This window comes from Mytilus edulis, chromosome 11 (genome assembly GCF_963676685.1).
Source record: "Mytilus edulis chromosome 11, xbMytEdul2.2, whole genome shotgun sequence".
NCBI classification, from domain to species: Eukaryota; Metazoa; Mollusca; class Bivalvia; order Mytilida; family Mytilidae; genus Mytilus; species Mytilus edulis.
Window position 1 is genome coordinate 18633091 of NC_092354.1, and position 20899 is coordinate 18653989.

Consider the following 20899-nt stretch of genomic DNA (forward strand, 5'->3'; position numbering starts at 1 on the left):
AGATGTCATTTGGTAAATCATGAGACCTACTACATATACTCCATCCCCAACATTCATACAGGTTCCTATGGCATCAACGATGAAATACAGCGACAGCTGCGGCTCAACAAACACAAAGCCAAAGTCATTATCGATGCAAATCGGGAAACCCTAAGAGCATCACTAACTCTCGCCAGGCACTACGAAGAAGATTTCAACTTTACAAATAGCCGCAACACCGCCTTGGGATTAGAACGGCAAATTTACACCTACGATAGGGCTATACAGAAGGGGAACACATTGTTAGTATCATCAACATCATCAGCATCCAGCTGGCAAATAGCGCTATTATCTATGGGAGCTATGTTAATGGAAAGCAGTAATCCGCCATCTGTAGTTTCTTTCCCGGTGTCGATCCTGGCATGAAGAACCCCCCAAAAAAACTGGTGTACTTACCAGTGACCCTGAAAACCATCAATCGCATGTGCACTTATCTCACCGATCAGGATGGTGACCCCATCAAACTCCACGGGTTACACCTCATTTTCCATTTTCATCTTCTAAGGGAATAAATAATAACTTAACACGATAATGGTTTGAAAGGTCAAGTAAATAAACTACACTGGGCTGCCAAGAAAGGTTGTCAAGTCTCCATTTTTTTGTCCCATGCAAACCTGTAATGCGAACACAAGATGTGACTCACCTCTCGGCAGGTTAAAAGATTATCAAACTTCTTCAAAAAGTTACTTGTGTTATTAATCTGGAGCTGAGTATCACCCAGATAAAGAAAACATAAAAAAAGGTGGATACCTACACATGTTCGTAGGGTTGGCAATGAGGGCATTTCACATGGTATCTAAAACCATTCTATCTGCCTTGGGTATTGGAGACTTGATTGCTTTGGGTGGTGTACTCGTCAACAAGGTATTGGGATCATGAATTTACCTGAAACTTGGTGGATGCGTTTGAAATTTTAAGATATTTTAATTCTGGTATATATGGTGAATTTATTTTCACAGTGGATCCTAGTGGTAACGATCTCTACCTCAACCCTAAAACGCCAAGATCACCTATGATGATGGACTTTACTTGAGGCGTGCACGTGGTCAGCAATTCAACGACGAAGCCGGTCTGATATTAGGTGCTACCAGCACCTTCAAAGACACCCCTCCTCGGTATGCTCCTATGAATAAATGAACGATTTAGATTCTGGGTACCGGCAACTAAAGATTTCTACCTCCTGAGCCTTATTCTCTCTCTGATCAGACATACCCTGTGTTTATTAAGTGGCTTTTTTCTCTCTTCTTTCACAAAGGTACATTGGCAGGTAATAATTCAAGGTCAAATTGGCCAAACGCCCAAGTGTAAATCATAGGTAAGGGTCTAAGGTCCAATGGGTCAAAAGGTCCAGGTGGGACAACTCATGATTTGTCCTCACCATGGGTCCAAAGTTAGATTTATAAAAAAATGCCTTACCCCAATTTTTAAAGGAGTGTAAAAAAATCCCTACGGCAATATTTTTTTAGCCACTAGGTGGAAATGGTAGGTAATGGGCTAGGGTCCAATGGGTCAAAAGGTCCAGGTGGGACAACTCATGGTTTGTCCTCACCATGGGTCCAAAGTTAAACTTAAAAAAAATGCCTTACTCCAATTTTTAAAGGAGTGTAAAAAAATCCCTACGGCAATACTTTTTTAGCCACTAGGTGGAAATGGTAGGTAATGGGCTAGGGTCCAATGGGCCAAAAGGTCCAGGTAGGACAACTCATAGTTTGTCTTCACCATAGGTCCGAACTTAGGTCTTAAGGGTCAAACATGCCTACCCCAAATTTTCAAAAGTCTGTCAAAAATTCCCTACGGCAATACTTTTTTACCCACTAGGTGCAAATGATAGGTAAGGGTCTAAGGTCCAATGGGTCAAAAGGTCCAGGTGGGACAACTCATGGTTTGTCCTCACCATGGGTCCAAAGTTAAATTTAAAAAAAATGCCTTACCCCAATTTTTAAAGGAGTGTAAAAAAATCCCTACGGCAATACTTTTTTAGCCACTAGGTGGAAATGGTAGGTAATGGGCTAGGGTCCAATGGGCCAAAAGGTCCAGGTGGGACAACTCATAGTTTGTCTTCACCACAGGTCCGAACTTAGGTCTTAAGGGTCAAACATGCCTACCCCAATTTTTAAAAGAGTGTAAAAAATTCCCTACGGCAATACTTTTTTAGCCACTAGGTGAAAATGGTAGGTAATTGGCTAGGGTCCAATAGGTCAAAAAGTCCAGGTGGGACAACTCATGGTTTGTCCTCACCATGGGTCCAAAGTTAAATTTTTAAATAAATGCCTTACCCCAATTTTTAAAGGAGTGTAAAAAAATCCCTACGGCAACACTTTTTTAGCCACTAGGTGGAAATGTTGGTAATGGGTTAGGGTCCAATGGGCCAAAAGGTCCAGGTGGGACAACTCATAGTTTGTCTTCACCATAGGTCCGAACTTAGGTCTTAAGGGTCAAACATGCCTACCCCAAATTTTTAAAAGTCTGTCAAATATTCCCTACGGCAATACTTTTTACCCACTAGGTGCAAATGATATTTAAGGGTCTAAGGTCCAATGGGTCAAAAGGTCCAGGTGGGACAACTCATGGTTTGTCCTCACCATGGGTCCAAAGTTTAATTTAAAAAAAAATGCCTTACCCCAATTTTTAAAGGAGTGTAAAAAAATCCCTACGGCAATACTTTTTTAGCCACTAGGTGGAAATGGTAGGTAATGGGCTAGGGTCCAATTGGCCAAAAGGTCCAGGTGGGACAACTCATAGTTTGTCTTCACCATAGGTCCGAACTTAGGTCTTAAGGGTCAAACATGCCTACCCCAAATTTTCAAAAGTCTGTCAAAAATTCCCTACGGCAATACTTTTTTACCCACTAGGTGCAAATGATAGTTAAGGGTCTAAGGTCCAATGGGTCAAAAGGTCCAGGTGGAACAACTCATGGTTTGTCCTCACCATGGGTCCAAAATTAAATTTAAAAAAAATGCCTTACCCCAATTTTTAAAGGAGTGTAAAAAAATCCCTACGGCAATACTTTTTTAGCCACTTGGTGGAAATGGTAGGTAATGGGCTAGGGTCCAATTGGCCAAAAGGTCCAGGTGGGACAACTGATAGTTTGTCTTCACCATAGGTCCGAACTTAGGTCTTAAGGGTCAAACATGCCTACCCCAAATTTTCAAGTCTGTCAAAAATTGCCTACGGCAATACTTTTTTACCCACTAGGTGCAAATGATAGGTAAGGGTCTTAGGTCCAATGGGTCAAAAGGTCCAGGTGGGACAACTCATGGTTTGTCCTCACCATGGGTCCAAAGTTAAATTAAAAAAAAATGCCTTACCCCAATTTTTAAAGGAGTGTAAAAAAATCCCTACGGCAATACTTTTTTAGCCACTTGGTGGAAATGGTAGGTAATGGGCTAGGGTCCAATTGGCCAAAAGGTCCAGGTGGGACAACTCATAGTTTGTCTTCACCATAGGTCCGAACTTAGGTCTTAAGGGTCAAACATGCCTACCCCAAATTTTCAAAAGTCTGCCAAAAATTCCCTACGGCAATACTTTTTTACCCACTAGGTGCAAATGATAGGTAAGGGTCTTAGGTCCAATGGGTCAAAAGGTCCAGGTGGGACAACTCATGGTTTGTCCTCACCATGGGTCCAAAGTTAAATTTAAAAAAAATGCCTTACCCCAATTTTTAAAGGAGTGTAAAAAAATCCCTACGGCAATACTTTATTAGCCACTTAGTGGAAATGGTAGGTAATGGGCTAGGGTCCAATGGGCCAAAAGGTCCAGGTGGGACAACTCATAGTTTGTCTTCACCATAGGTCCGAACTTAGGTCTTAAGGGTCAAACATGCCTACCCCAATTTTTAAAAGAGTGTAAAAAATTCCCTGCGGCAATACTTTTTTACCCACTAGGTGGAAATGGTATGTAATGGGCTAGGGTCCAATGGGTCAAAAGGTCCAGGTGGGACAACTCATGGTTTGTCCTCACCATGGGTCCAAAGTTAAATTTAAAAAAAAATGCCTTACCCCAATTTTTAAAGAGTGTAAAAAAATCCCAACGGCAATACTTTTTTAGCCACTAGGTGGAAATGGTAGGTAATGGGCTAGGGTCCAATGGGCCAAAAGGTCCAGGTGGGACAACTCATAGTTTGTCTTCACCATAGGTCCGAACTTAGGTCTTAAGGGTCAAACATGCCTACCCCAACTTTTCAAAAGTCTGTCAAAAATTCCCTACGGCAATACTTTTTTACCCACTAGGTGCAAATGATAGGTAAGGGTCTAAGGTACAATGGGTCAAAAGGTCCAGGTGAGACAACTCATGGTTTGTCCTCACCATGGGTCCAAAGTTAAATTTAAAAAAAATGCCTTACCCCAATTTTTAAAGGAGTGTAAAAAAATCCCTACGGCAATACTTTTTTAGCCACTAGGTGGAAATGGTAAGTAATGGGCTAGGGTCCAATTGGCCAAAAGGTCCAGGTGGGACAACTCATAGTTTGTCTTCACCATAGGTCCGAACTTAGGTCTTAAGGGTCAAACATGCCTACCCCAAATTTTCAAGTCTGTCAAAAATTCCCTACGGCAATACTTTTTTACCCACTAGGTGCAAATGATAGGTAAGGGTCTTAGGTCCAATGGGTCAAAAGGTCCAGGTGGGACAACTCATGGTTTGTCCTCACCATGGGTCCAAAGTTAAATTTAAAAAAAATGCCTTACCCCAATTTTTAAAGGAGTGTAAAAAAATCCCTACGGCAATACTTTTTTAGCCACTAGGTGGAAATGGTAGGTAATGGGCTAGGGTCCAATTGGCCAAAAGGTCCAGGTGGGACAACTCATAGTTTGTCTTCACCATAGGTCCGAACTTAGGTCTTAAGGGTCAAACATGCCTACCCCAAATTTTCAAAAGTCTGCCAAAAATTCCCTACGGCAATACTTTTTTACCCACTAGGTGCAAATGATAGGTAAGGGTCTTAGATCCAATGGGTCAAAAGGTCCAGGTGGGACAACTCATGGTTTGTCCTCGCCATGGGTCCAAAGTTAAATTTAAAAAAAATGCCTTACCCCAATTTTTAAAGGAGTGTAAAAAAATCCCTACGGCAACACTTTTTTAGCCACTAGGTGGAAATGGTAGGTAATGGGCTAGGGTCCAATGGGCCAAAAGGTCCAGGTGGGACAACTCATAGTTTGTCTTCACCATAGGTCCGAACTTAGGTCTTAAGGGTCAAACATGACTACCCCAATTTTTAAAAGAGTGTAAAAAATTCCCTACGGCAATACTTTTTCACCCACTAGGTGGAAATGTTATGTAATGGGCTAGGGTCCAATGGGTCAAAAGGTCCAGGTTGGGACAACTCATGGTTTGTCCTCACCATGGGTCCAAAGTTAAATTTAAAAAAAAATGCCTTACCCCAATTTTTAAAGAGTGTAAAAAAATCCCAACGGCAATACTTTTTTAGCCACTAGGTGGAAATGGTAGGTAATGGGCTAGGGTCCAATGGGCCAAAAGGTCCAGGTGGGACAACTCATAGTTTGTCTTCCCCATAGGTCCAAACTTAGGTCTTAAGGGTCAAACATGCCTACCCCAAATTTTCAAAAGTATGTCAAAAATTCCCTACGGCAATACTTTTTTACCCACTAGGTGGAAATGGTATGTAATGGGCTAGGGTCCAATGGGTCAAAAGGTCCAGGTGGGACAACTCATGATTTGTCCTCACCATGGGTCCAAAGTTAAATTTAAAAAAAAATGCCTTACCCCAATTTTTAAAGAGTGTAAAAAAATCCCAACGGCAATACTTTTTTAGCTACTAGGTGGAAATGGTAGGTAATGGGCTAGGGTCCAATGGGCCAAAAGGTCCAGGTGGGACAACTCATAGTTTGTCTTCACCATAGGTCCGAACTTAGGTCTTAAGGGTCAAACATGCCTACCCCAAATTTTCAAAAGTCTGTCAATAATTCCCTACGGCAATACTTTTTTACCCACTAGGTGCAAATGATAGGTAAGGGTCTAAGGTCCAATGGGTCAAAAGGTCCAGGTGGGACAACTTATGGTTTGTCCTCACCATGGGTCCAAAGTTAAATTAAAAAAAAATGCCTTACCCCAATTTTTAAAGGAGTGTAAAAAATCCCTACGGCAATACTTTTTTAGCCACTAGGTGGAAATGGTAGGTAATGGGCTAGGGTCCAATTGGCCAAAAGGTCCAGGTGGGACAACTGATAGTTTGTCTTCACCATAGGTCCGAACTTAGGTCTTAAGGGTCAAACATGCCTACCCCAAATTTTCAAGTCTGTCAAAAATTGCCTACGGCAATACTTTTTTACCCACTAGGTGCAAATGATAGGTAAGGGTCTTAGGTCCAATGGGTCAAAAGGTCCAGGTGGGACAACTCATGGTTTGTCCTCACCATGGGTCCAAAGTTAAATTAAAAAAAAATGCCTTACCCCAATTTTTAAAGGAGTGTAAAAAAATCCCTACGGCAATACTTTTTTAGCCACTTGGTGGAAATGGTAGGTAATGGGCTAGGGTCCAATTGGCCAAAAGGTCCAGGTGGGACAACTCATAGTTTGTCTTCACCATAGGTCCGAACTTAGGTCTTAAGGGTCAAACATGACTACCCCAAATTTTCAAAAGTCTGCCAAAAATTCCCTACGGCAATACTTTTTTACCCACTAGGTGCAAATGATAGGTAAGGGTCTTAGGTCCAATGGGTCAAAAGGTCCAGGTGGGACAACTCATGGTTTGTCCTCACCATGGGTCCAAAGTTAAATTTAAAAAAAATGCCTTACCCCAATTTTTAAAGGAGTGTAAAAAAATCCCTACGGCAATACTTTATTAGCCACTTAGTGGAAATGGTAGGTAATGGGCTAGGGTCCAATGGGCCAAAAGGTCCAGGTGGGACAACTCATAGTTTGTCTTCACCATAGGTCCGAACTTAGGTCTTAAGGGTCAAACATGCCTACCCCAATTTTTAAAAGAGTGTAAAAAATTCCCTGCGGCAATACTTTTTTACCCACTAGGTGGAAATGGTATGTAATGGGCTAGGGTCCAATGGGTCAAAAGGTCCAGGTGGGACAACTCATGGTTTGTCCTCACCATGGGTCCAAAGTTAAATTTAAAAAAAAATGCCTTACCCCAATTTTTAAAGAGTGTAAAAAAATCCCAACGGCAATACTTTTTTAGCCACTAGGTGGAAATGGTAGGTAATGGGCTAGGGTCCAATGGGCCAAAAGGTCCAGGTGGGACAACTCATAGTTTGTCTTCACCATAGGTCCGAACTTAGGTCTTAAGGGTCAAACATGCCTACCCCAACTTTTCAAAAGTCTGTCAAAAATTCCCTACGGCAATACTTTTTTACCCACTAGGTGCAAATGATAGGTAAGGGTCTAAGGTACAATGGGTCAAAAGGTCCAGGTGAGACAACTCATGGTTTGTCCTCACCATGGGTCCAAAGTTAAATTTAAAAAAAATGCCTTACCCCAATTTTTAAAGGAGTGTAAAAAAATCCCTACGGCAATACTTTTTTAGCCACTAGGTGGAAATGGTAAGTAATGGGCTAGGGTCCAATTGGCCAAAAGGTCCAGGTGGGACAACTCATAGTTTGTCTTCACCATAGGTCCGAACTTAGGTCTTAAGGGTCAAACATGCCTACCCCAAATTTTCAAGTCTGTCAAAAATTCCCTACGGCAATACTTTTTTACCCACTAGGTGCAAATGATAGGTAAGGGTCTTAGGTCCAATGGGTCAAAAGGTCCAGGTGGGACAACTCATGGTTTGTCCTCACCATGGGTCCAAAGTTAAATTTAAAAAAAATGCCTTACCCCAATTTTTAAAGGAGTGTAAAAAAATCCCTACGGCAATACTTTTTTAGCCACTAGGTGGAAATGGTAGGTAATGGGCTAGGGTCCAATTGGCCAAAAGGTCCAGGTGGGACAACTCATAGTTTGTCTTCACCATAGGTCCGAACTTAGGTCTTAAGGGTCAAACATGCCTACCCCAAATTTTCAAAAGTCTGCCAAAAATTCCCTACGGCAATACTTTTTTACCCACTAGGTGCAAATGATAGGTAAGGGTCTTAGATCCAATGGGTCAAAAGGTCCAGGTGGGACAACTCATGGTTTGTCCTCGCCATGGGTCCAAAGTTAAATTTAAAAAAAATGCCTTACCCCAATTTTTAAAGGAGTGTAAAAAAATCCCTACGGCAATACTTTTTTAGCCACTAGGTGGAAATGGTAGGTAATGGGCTAGGGTCCAATGGGCCAAAAGGTCCAGGTGGGACAACTCATAGTTTGTCTTCACCATAGGTCCGAACTTAGGTCTTAAGGGTCAAACATGACTACCCCAATTTTTAAAAGAGTGTTAAAAAATTCCCTACGGCAATACTTTTTCACCCACTAGGTGGAAATGTTATGTAATGGGCTAGGGTCCAATGGGTCAAAAGGTCCAGGTTGGGACAACTCATGGTTTGTCCTCACCATGGGTCCAAAGTTAAATTTAAAAAAAAATGCCTTACCCCAATTTTTAAAGAGTGTAAAAAAATCCCAACGGCAATACTTTTTTAGCCACTAGGTGGAAATGGTAGGTAATGGGCTAGGGTCCAATGGGCCAAAAGGTCCAGGTGGGACAACTCATAGTTTGTCTTCCCCATAGGTCCAAACTTAGGTCTTAAGGGTCAAACATGCCTACCCCAAATTTTCAAAAGTATGTCAAAAATTCCCTACGGCAATACTTTTTTACCCACTAGGTGGAAATGGTATGTAATGGGCTAGGGTCCAATGGGTCAAAAGGTCCAGGTGGGACAACTCATGATTTGTCCTCACCATGGGTCCAAAGTTAAATTTAAAAAAAAATGCCTTACCCCAATTTTTAAAGAGTGTAAAAAAATCCCAACGGCAATACTTTTTTAGCTACTAGGTGGAAATGGTAGGTAATGGGCTAGGGTCCAATGGGCCAAAAGGTCCAGGTGGGACAACTCATAGTTTGTCTTCACCATAGGTCCGAACTTAGGTCTTAAGGGTCAAACATGCCTACCCCAAATTTTCAAAAGTCTGTCAATAATTCCCTACGGCAATACTTTTTTACCCACTAGGTGCAAATGATAGGTAAGGGTCTAAGGTCCAATGGGTCAAAAGGTCCAGGTGGGACAACTTATGGTTTGTCCTCACCATGGGTCCAAAGTTAAATTAAAAAATAATGCCTTACCCCAATTTTTAAAGGAGTGTAAAAAATCCCTACGGCAATACTTTTTTAGCCACTAGGTGGAAATGGTAGGTAATGGGCTAGGGTCCAATGGGCCAAAAGGTCCAGGTGGGACAACTCATAGTTTGTCTTCACCATAGGTCCGAACTTAGGTCTTAAGGGTCAAACATGCCTACCCCAAATTTTCAAAAGTCTGTCAATAATTCCCTACGGCAATACTTTTTCACCCACTAGGTGCAAATGATAGGTAAGGGTCTAAGGTCCAATGGGTCAAAAGGTCCAGGTGGGACAACTTATGGTTTGTCCTCACCATGGGTCCAAAGTTAAATTAAAAAAAAATGCCTTACCCCAATTTTTAAAGGAGTGTAAAAAATCCCTACGGCAATACTTTTTTAGCCACTAGGTGGAAATGGTAGGTAATGGGCTAGGGTCCAATGGACCAAAAGGTCCAGGTGGGACAACTCATGGTTTGTCTTCACCATAGGTCCGAACTTAGGTCTTAAGGGTCAAACATGCCTACCCCAAATTTTCAAAAGTCTGTCAATAATTCCCTACGGCAATACTTTTTACCCACTAGGTGCAAATGATGGGTAAGGGTCTAGGGTCCAATGGGTCAAAAGTCCCAGGTGGGAAAATTTCACCATAGGTCCAAAGGTAGGTTTCTTTTATAAATTGCTAATTTATATTTTCCGTGCACACCATACATTAAGTACAAACAAATAAACCTTTCGTATAATCAAATGTGAGCGCATTCCGCTTGCATGTTCAGAAGTAGAATCTTTTGTCAAAACAAATTTGTCTGACAAAGAAATAGCAAAGCACGAGTGCAATTTTCTATTCTTGTAATGCAAAACTATTGATACTTTTTAGGAACTACTTGACAGGATGCTGAGACTATGGAAAGCTATTTCTTACAATATAACAAAATTGATTTCTTATGGAAACGTCGATGTCATGTAACAACAATTTTGCCAGCATTTAAATAAGTGCATAGCTATTTACTATTCTTCATACACTATTTAAAATTGCGCGCAGCACGCTGTTTGGTATATGAAAAGCGAATAAAGTAATGATCAGGAAATTACATGTTAATTTGAAGAAAAAAAACATTAAATAGTGTCTTCGGCTACTCACTCATATATAAAAACAGATTATTTTGTGATTATATGATTGATAAAAACATTTAAAGTACGTTTGAATCTTATGCAACTTTTGGGTTTATAGACATATCTGAAAACTGGCTGCCAGCGAAGTGGCTGCTGGCGAGTGGCTGCTAGCTTGAGCCTGGTCTCTACTCCATAGATTTTTCTTAAAAGACTATATGTTGTTGATACATATTTTTTCGTTATAATGATGCAAAATACCGACTTCGTTTTTACGGTATACTTCGAATCATTTAAAGTAGCGTTCTTTGTGAAAAAAAATCCAACAAAACGTCGAAATAATCGTAACGTTATCGCGTTGCAGGCCGTAAAACGTTGATTTTTGACGTTTTTCAATACCAACAAGGTAACAAATTGATTATTAGACAAAAAACGAAGTCGGTGACCCTATGATTATTTTATATCATTAGAACAGAAATTTATGTGTCAACAATATATAGTTTTTTAAGAAAAATCTATGGAGTGGAATTAGAGATTTGGCGATTTTAAGACAAATTTTAGGAGGTTTTTCGCCGATTTTATGTGCTTTCTATACAAAATATTCACCCATATCAAAAGAAATCAATCTGCAATTTTTCAGATAATAAAAGAGATAAATGTATTATTTTTTCGATTTTCAGTTGTAGTTTAACGAGCCAAGGCTGTATGCAAATTTTTAGCAAAATCTGCGACATAGCCCATTTACTGTTTCTTGACCTTAATTAAATGTTAATCATATATACGAAAATAGACTTATTTTATTAGGTTTACATCTTTCCAGATGGATATTGCTTTATAAATAAGCTAGGCACATAAATGCCAGTGCTTGTTTGTCTGAGTGATATATCATTCTATAATATATATACTTTGATATTTCAGAAGCTGACAAAATGGAACCAAAGGTAAAAGCTTAAACTTGATTGACAAAAATAAAATTATAAAAAAGAAGATGTGGTATGATTGCCAATGAGACAACTGTCAACAAGAGACCAAAATGACACAGGTATTAACAACTATGGGTCACTCACTGTACGGTCTTCAACAATGAGCAAAGCCTATACCGAATAGTCAGCTATAAAAGGCAATGACGTAAACGTAATCAGGAAGAAAACTTTTCAAAAAATTGTTTTCTTGCTTAAAATGTGTACTTTTTGTTTTTTAAATAATAAAATTCTTACCTACATGTACCATCCTAAACTTGCTAGGCTTGGGTAGACAACATTATAAATGCTGAGTTTGAAAGATTCAATAAGGTGTACACAACAAATGTTCTTTAAAATAAAAAATATAATGCTTACGGTAGATCAGAGGTGTTTTTTCCTGGGCATCTCTGGTGGACATATTACTTTTTTAGTGTTACATTGTAAGAATAAATAAACTACACATAGAATAAGTGTCCTTAATTGTACATTAATTATTTTACCCCCCTTCCCCTCCCAAAAAAAAAATGAAATCAAGGGTAGATAATTATATTAGATAGGACAATTCGTGTTAGGTTTTTTTCAAGAAAAAAAGGATCTTCTCCCCCTATTTTTATTTAATAATATTTATAAAAAGAATAATAAAAAATAATTCTTCCGTCCAGTTTTAACCAATTATGTTACCTCACAACGGTATATATGTCGTGTACAAGTTGCGATTTTGTACAGGTTATAACATGTACAAAAATATTGTACATGTTATAACTTGTATGATGCAAAAATACAAGTTATAACATGTACAAAAGTACCCCATACATGTTATAACCTGTACAAAATATTGCTTAAAAATGGTTTTAACTTGTACAAAAGTTAAAATAAATCTTAAAGAAGTAAAATATACATTTAAATTCACCAATGCATAAAGAACAACAATAAATAGGCCAGAACGTGTCTTTTTCTGTTAAGGACAATGATCACAAAGTTTCAGAAATATATGTTTCATGAATAATGTTGGCAAAATGTGTTTTCATGTAATTGTATGTTTATGCAGTCCATCATGGTTGAAATAAGTGTGAAACTATTTATTAGAAGCTTGCATTCCTCAATGACAATTACATTAGATACTAGTTTCTAAATCCTTCCAACAAATTTAAGATCGATTTTTTATAATTTTGGGAAATACTCCCCCCTCTCATGTTTATAACATGCAAAGACTAAAACAATGTCGTATATGCTTACTATGTAAAAGCAAGAGAGAGCTGAAATAGTTTTCATTGGACCAGGCTTCATTATCAATATCTTTGGATCTATTCTTCAACGTTGTTGGCCTTTAGCATGACTTATGTCAATTTATAACTCACTTTTTGTTTATAAACTATAATATCATTGCATGAGGCGATTGTCATTTTGATGTTTTAAATATATATCATTTACTTTGAAAGCATTTATTGGTAGTCACTTTAAAAGTAAAAAAAAACGTATATTTACCTCATCAACAGACAGTAATTCTATATCATTCTTAAAGATTACTTTGTACTTTTGAGATCAACACTGACTGATTCAATATTCATAGGGAGAATAATTTAACGGCTGATTTAAGTAGCGGTAACAGGAAAGACATGTACCTCCTGTACGCAGATTCGATTTAGTTTGTAGATAATATGTTACATACAATGATATAGAAGCTACGATTTTTCGTTAAAGTAATATTAACGTTCTTAAAAAGTACCGTTTGCAGATATCAAGCCGATCAGAAAATCGCAAAAAAATCATTTGAATTGTGATTTTCTGACACTGTACGCAGACAAATACCCCCAAAATGGGTCTTAAATGCAGTATAATCTTATCAAAAAAGATGTAAGATTTATTGAAAACGACCCATATATCTTAGGTCTTATGATTCTCTTATGCCTATCTATGGACTTATCTTTATTTGATGAATTATAATTGTGAGTGTCCCCTTTGAATGCAATAGTAAAATACTTTCATTCTAGTTGACACTTAAAGACATAAGAGGATATCCAGGATAGATGTGTCTACAATTAAATTGAAAATTGAAATTGGGTATGTGTCTTACGACAACAACCCGCAAATGGAGCAGACAACATCCAAAGACTACAAATAAATGCTTTCAAAGTAAATGATATATATTTAAAACATCAAAATGACATTCGCCTCATGCAATGATATTATAGTTTAAAAACAAAAAGTGACATAAGTCATACTGAAGGCCAAACATGTTGAAGAATAGATCCAAAGATATTGATATAAAGATATATTAGCCTTATTTATTGTTGTTCTTTATGCATTGGTGAATTTAAATGTATATTTTACTTCTTTAAGATTTATTTTAAATTTTGTACAAGTTAAAACCATTTTTAAGCAATATTTTGTACAGGTTATAACATGTATGGGGTACTTTTGTACATGTTATAACTTGTATTTTTGCATCATGCAAGTTATAACATGTACAATATTTTTGTACATGTTATAACCTGTACAAAATCGCAACTTGTACACGACATATATATTATAATTTCTCTTAACATTTACATAAAATAACTATAGTTTCATTGATTTCAATGTATTCTAACAACAACAACAACAACAACAACAAAACAAGATAAGTGACCCCTAGTTTTTCTGTTGTAATTTGAGATTACATCTTGTATTATTTTAATTTTAGTTTCTTGTGTACAATTTGGAAATTAGTATGCCGTTCATTATCACTGAACTGGTATATATTTGTTAAGGGGCCAGCTGAAGGACGCCTCCTTGTGCGGGAATTTCTCGCTACATTGAAGACCTGTTGGTGACCTTCTGCTGTTGTTTTTTAATTTGGTCGGGTTGCTGTCTCTTTGACACATTCCCCATTTCCATTCTCAATTTTATTATCAACTCAGAATAATAAGACTTTTACTGATAGACCTTTAATAACCACCATTCGTAACTCAATTCTTTTATTACTTCGAGCAAATAATGCTCATTAGTACAAATATAATATATATGCAAATACAAATATATCATAAATTAATACATAAAACATTCATAATTGATAAATGAATACATCCGAGAAGAATAATGATCTATAATCATAATTAGTATTGGTAACTTATAACATGTCTGTTCTAACGTCATGCATGCTGTTCCTACAACCCCTATGATTTAAAACAGAATCTTTGAAATTTCCTCCGCAAAACAAAATAAAATGTTAACAAACACTAACCAATATAAAAGCTAATTCAGTATATGTTTTCCTTTATGTTCTTATAGGTCTTGGTCATATGCTTAGTACTATCTAGTATATTTGAGGATTAAAACAAAAAAGGAATGTGAAAAAAACGGATGTCCAACGTTACATTTTTTAGCAACTGTTATATCTCTTATGTATAGTGATCCTATTTCTTATTCTTTGATCTTCCCGAAACTTGGCAGAAACAACGAAGTGTGTCAGTTCTTGAATAAAATAAAGCCGTTCTTGTGTCGACTGATTTCGTTTGACTCGATGGCTGCATATTAAGCTGGAATAAGAAAAATGTCCAATGACGTTTTCCGTTGACTTAACGGTTGAAAGGTAGTTTTAAAAGTTGACATAGCTAAAAATGTCTAGAAAATGTGAGATAATTATAACATCTACCGAAAGAACAAACATTTGCCTCATTGTTCGTGAGTTCAAAAATTGTAGATTCTATAAAACCATCTCTACACAGTCGTTTTTCAAGCGGTAGCCATTTTGTCCAAGTTGATATTTCATTTGACCAAGCAATTAATGCGGGTTTTAAACCTGATATTTCAATAAGTAATTAATAATTTACCAAAACAAAAGTTAGATACACGAAAAGAACATAAAGTCTACATTTTTTTTTTATTAACTGCATGTTTGGGTCTTACAGGAATAAAATGCTACGAAATATTACAAAACGGTAGCCATTTTGTCCATACGTCGAAAAATGCAAACAAACGCAATTTTTTTCGACGTTACATGTGCAAAATGTGTTCCATTGTATATTCCTGATACATGAAACGGAGGTAACTGAAAGACGTATCGGAAACAGCGACCATAACAGTTTCATTGAATTAATGCAACCCCGTATAATACGGACGATTCAGGAGAAGATTAGTACATTTTAGAAGCATGCAAGCAACTTCAGATGACTGGGAAAACAATTTTCAAGATAGGGTTATAACTTCATTTTATTTAATGGTTGTATTTCGACAAATTATGTGTCAAGCAAATCTTTTTAATACTATTCAACTCAAATTAATCAAGGGTAAATATGTTTTATTTACTTGGAGAGTGTCGGATATATTTGTATAAGAGTTGAATCGAGATATGAAAAATTTACAATGACAGATGATATGCACCATGCAATTTTAGCAGTCTGCGATTGAAGTTTTGTTATAATTCATTTATTGAAAACCGTATACGTCTGTCCCATTTTTCCTTCCTTCAAATTCATTACTTACGACAATACTGTTAACATTTTAAGGTGAATTAAGGGTAAAAATTATTTGCTCGATTTCCACAATGGTAAATAGACATCACAAAATTAATAGAGACAGATTTAGAATCAACCAACTACATAAAAAAAAAAAGCAAATGAAACTTGCAAATTGAATAAATGTTCGTCAAAAGTTTCAGAAAACTCTCTTTGACGTCGTGGTGGTGTAACGTCGTGTTGTAGGAACATCGTGCGCAACGTTTCTATGTTTAAATGCACGGAAAAGAAATTTACAATTGTTACATATGTCTTTTTCATTTTCTGTGCTCAACAACTGTAAGTTTAAATGACGATGGACGCAATTAAATTAAACTTCTGACAATGCATTTCATTAAAAAAAGTGCATTCAACATAGTTGATGAATTTTGTTTAAGGTTCAGTGGCAAATATTTCATTATAAAGACACAAACATGATAATGTCATTTGAAAATGCACTGAGAGTTGTACAAGACCAACACTCTTTGCCAGATTTTTAGTTCACAAGGTTTTGAACATTGAACATGAAATTGTGTTATCCTAGCTGCATTCGTAATAACTCGGCTGATTCCGTACCTTCATCTAACGAAGGAGAGTAGCGGATTCACCCGAGAATTGCCGATTGATCCTAGCTGGGCATAATATTCTTACTCTAACCTGATAAGTATTTTGGATAAATTCCTTATATTATAATATGTATTTATTCTAATTGAAGATAACGCTGTACGAACACATCAGTTATGGTGGAAGAAGCCAAGATTTTACAGAATCCTGTCCCGATTTAGATGAGTACGACTTTGATGACATCACATCAAGTGCAAAATGCAACAGAGGGGTGTAAGTAGTAGTTTGCTGTCACTGTGCACCATAGTTTAACATAGAAAACCATTGGAAAAAAACAGAGAACCCTCTATGTAACAAAAACACTGTCAACATAAAAATATACTATCCACACTGATCTGTGTCCACACTTGTTTTATAAAGTTCGGTTCTGTATCAAGGAGCATCAAGATTTACCCTTGTTCGTCTGTACTTCCGTACCTCTACCCGTTCGTAGGTTCCAAAGTTGGTTTCCGTTCTCTAACTTTAGTTTAAAAAATCCACATAAAATATTGAATGATTCAATGAATAATTCATTTTTCATATGAATTATATTCGGATTTGTAACTTCATTTGTGATTTTTAATTGATTGTTTAAGGTGGATACTCTACTCAGAAAAATATTACCAAGGAAATATTTTCGTCGTGCAGGATGGCGAAGATTATAATGACAATCTCTGTGATAATTTCAATGACTATGCATCATCTATAAGATTGCTGGACAATTTTGTAAGTATGGAGTAACTTTCATCTAGAGTGACATTAAAATTATTTATCCACATTTTATAAAAGAGAGGCGAAAAATATCAAAGGGACATTCCAACTCATAATTCAAAAATTTACTGACATTGCCATGGTAAAAACGGACAATTTTTGAAACAGAAATAACAGTATGCAAACACAATATCTAATGATTAGCAAACATATATAGCTGACTATGCGGTATGGGCTTTGCTCATTGTTGAAGGCCGTACGGTGACCTATAGTTGTTAATGTCTGTGTCATTTTGTTCTTTTGTGGATAGTTGTCTCATTGGCAACCCTACCACATCTTTTGTATATCTTATAATGTATTCTTTAATTAATTTTAAAAACAAAGCTGACAATCAAATGATGAAAATTAACTTTTTTGGATATAAAGAAAAATCAATCTAAACAGTACGGTACAACCACATCGTTGTTATTTAGATAATATACTAAATAGAATGTGAGTAGACTGTCGATAACATTATGTCATAAATACATCTTTTTGAATTCCTTTTTTTAGGATTTTACTGAGCCATTTATCGCCCCCTTCCGACAGACTATCATCGTTTCCTCAAGACCATACTCTCAAATTGTGTCAAGGGAGAGCCGAAAATTAAGTCCCTGAAATTTTCTCCCCGCAGCTGTGATCGAACCAGGAACCTTTGTGTTAGTAGTTCGATGCACTTACCACTTAAACACGACTCTCTTCCTGGTAACTGACCACTTACGCATTTTTACACCATTAGACAATTATCATCTGTGAGCAGAAGCTCGCAGTTTCACTTGTTTTATTATATTTAATGTCTAGTTTATTAACAACAAGTTTATTAACAGAAGGGCGGACGAGTGGTCTAAGTAGTTACTACTGTAATCACTAGCCAGTCAACGCTGAGGTTGTGAGTTCGAACTCCGCTTGTGCGGTTGTACTCTACTCAAATCTTAATTGACAAGGATTATAGCCCGGTGACCAAAGTCGGAATTACGAAACTTTAATCGTCAAAAATGGTATCCTTGTATTCGGAGATATGCGTACTTTGAGATTCTTTTGGTCGTCAAAAGAAAGTATGGTGCAGTTTTTCAGACATCTTGATCAAATGTCACATGTTGTATTCAAGGGGAAAAAATTGAATATTTAACTCCAATTTAAAGGCTCTTTTTACAGTAGAATGATTGAAAACATGAATCTATTTTCTTCCTTATTAAATTTTTCATATAAAAAGTAGAAACCCATCATTAAATGAGATTTCCGAACACTCATATGCGACTTTAGAAAAAGGGGGGTAGTTTTCAGTTTTATTGTCAGTTTTCCTATCGAAGGTCTGTGGTTTTCTCCAGGCTCTCAAGCTTCCTCCACCAATAAAAACTGGCCGCCACGAAAAAGCCTAAAAAACGGAGCTTAGAAAAGGTGTTAAAACACCAAAAATCAAAAATCAAATTACAAAGAAGTATCTCTTAAATGTAAAAAGATATATACTGGACAAGAATGAAATTTAACATTACAACAAAAAGTACACAGATGAAAAGGCATACCACACTGCAAAAGAAATTGTAATAAAAAAACTGATCTTGTTAATCAAAACTTTTCCTGATCATGCATGCAATATTTGCCACTGGACATTAAGCCAGAAGAAATCCTCATAGTTATTATTTTTATTTTCTAAAAAGTCTTCCGGAGAGATGAAATTGCTAAAAAATGAAATGTTTGTCACTGGACATAAAGCAATCCAAAAGTCCCATAGTTATTAAAATTTGTGAAATAGCCTTCCGGAGAAATGAAATTGCTGAGAATTTAAATGTTTGCAACAGGACATAAAGCAATCAAAAATCCCCATAGTTATTGTTTTTATTTTTTCACAGCCTTCTGGATAGATGAAATTGCTGAAAATTGAAATGTATGCCACTGGATATCAAACAATGAAAAATCATCATAGTTATTATTTTTTTTTTAAATAGCCTTCTGGAGAGATGAAGATATTGAAAATTGATTATGACTTGGATAAGAAACAAACGAGTAGGACCCCCTCAACTGTCTTCAGCTGGACCCAAGTCAATAATACATCAGTAGAACAGACCTTGTCAGAAGCGGAAGAAATAACCATACTAAGGGAAAACACGTATGAATTTAAATGGAACAGAGGAACAAAAGTACCAGGTAAAATTTCGTAAATGATTTATTTGATCATTAACTTAATTCAATCTTTAAGATTTATTAACACTATTTTCCTCTTATCATTTTCTATCAATAGCACACCAATATCCTTAATATTTTTTTAGTCTCTATATTATTAATTTTTGTCCATGATTTCTAAATTTGTAAACCCAATCCATTCCTTCATATATGAATTGGTAAGTTTAGTTGTCATTGAGATCGGCATTTCTTGTGTACAATTTGGAAATTAGTATGGCCTTCATTATCACTGAACTACTATATATTTGTTTAGGAGCCAACTGAAGGACGCCTCCGGGTGCGGGAATTTCTCGCTACATTGAAGACCTGTTGGTGACCATCTGCTGTTGTTTTTTCTCTGTGGTCGGGTTGTTGTCTCTTTGACCAATTCCCCATTTCCATTCTCAATTTTATAGGTATACCCCTTTATTTCTGCAATATATAGGAACATACTCTTTGTTCGCTCTGGTTATACATTTACCCATGTGAAATTAGTTCAGATCCTCAAATAACACATTTAAAATTACCCTTCCAACTTCGTCCTGCAATGACAATGTTATCTGCTAGTGTAAATGTTTGCTCATTAGCTAAACAATTAATTCCATTATCATTGAACTAGTATATATATTTTTAAGGGACAAGCTGAAGGACTCCACCGGGTGCGTAAGTTTCTCGCTACATTGAAGACCCATTGGTGGCCTTCTGCTGCTGTCTGCTCTATGGTCGGGTTGTTGTCTCCTAGACACATTCCACATTTCCTTTCCCAATCAAAAAATATTTAAAATGTCACAATATCTCATTACAGCAACAATGACAGCTAATGTTGGTATTCCGTTAATTGGTAAAAAAGAAGTCAGTGTTAGTCCTGATATGTCTGTTAGTGTTGGGAGTGCTCTAGGAACAAAGACAACAAAACGTGAAAAATGGGTTGCAAAGTATCCATCTAAGATTCCATCATATTCAACGTATGTATAATATAATTCAGAAATTATAGTGAGTTTTTTTTATTAATGAGAATAATATGATTATGTGAATTAAAAACTAACATCGTGATATTTGATATATTTTCATAGATGCAGATTTTCCTGAAACTGAAATGATTAAGCTTGCATTGTTGTTCATTTGTTAAAAATCACAATAATTTTAAATCATTTTTCACTTTACTAAATAAAAAGATCTGAACACATCAGCACAGTTATGAACATAAACAGTGCCAGTATATACTATACTTTCTCTGCCCCACCTACGATAGTAAAGAGGCATTATGTTTTCTGGTCTGTGCGTCTCTTCGTCCGTTTATGTTAAAGTTTTTGGTAGTTTTTTATGAAGTTGAAGTCCATCAACTTGAACTTGAAACGTAAAACACATGTTGCCTATCATAATATGATCTGAACATTGACAAGATAGTGCGGATGGGGCATCCGTGCAACGTGGACACATTCTTGTTTATTTAGATATTGTTTAATACGGTATCATAGACTGTTTCTGACTTGAATAATGATGGCAAAAATTAACACTGATATTCCAAAATAAGCATATAATAGTGACTATTCTATGCTTATTTTGGAATAATGAGAAAAACTATAAACCGAAAGTCCCTAAGCTAAAAGCACAATCGATATCTAAAACACAAAATACAAATGGT

The 20899-nt window shown here is 36.6% G+C and overlaps 1 protein-coding gene across 1 annotated transcript; it reads left to right on the top strand.

The window, feature by feature from the left end:
• Window positions 1-813: 813 nt before the first annotated feature.
• On the top strand, window positions 814-20229 carry LOC139494056 (epidermal differentiation-specific protein-like). Its single transcript, XM_071282223.1, has 5 exons — window positions 814-903; window positions 16457-16578; window positions 16941-17070; window positions 19041-19239; window positions 20060-20229. Exons 1-5 carry the CDS (start codon window positions 814-816, stop codon window positions 20227-20229), a joined length of 711 nt encoding a protein of 236 aa, XP_071138324.1.
• Window positions 20230-20899: the final 670 nt, after the last annotated feature.

What these genes read in the sequence shown, in the direction of transcription:
- LOC139494056 (XM_071282223.1), top strand. Translation starts at nt 814, where the DNA reads ATGAGGGCATTTCACATGGTATCTAAAACCATTCTATCTGCCTTGGGT. An exon ending in GTGGTGTACTCGTCAACAAG is followed by an intron (nt 904 to 16,456) that starts GTATTGGGATCA and finishes TTCTAATTGAAG; the next exon opens with ATAACGCTGTACGAACACAT. An exon ending in CAGAGGAACAAAAGTACCAG is followed by an intron (nt 19,240 to 20,059) that starts GTAAAATTTCGT and finishes ATCTCATTACAG; the next exon opens with CAACAATGACAGCTAATGTT.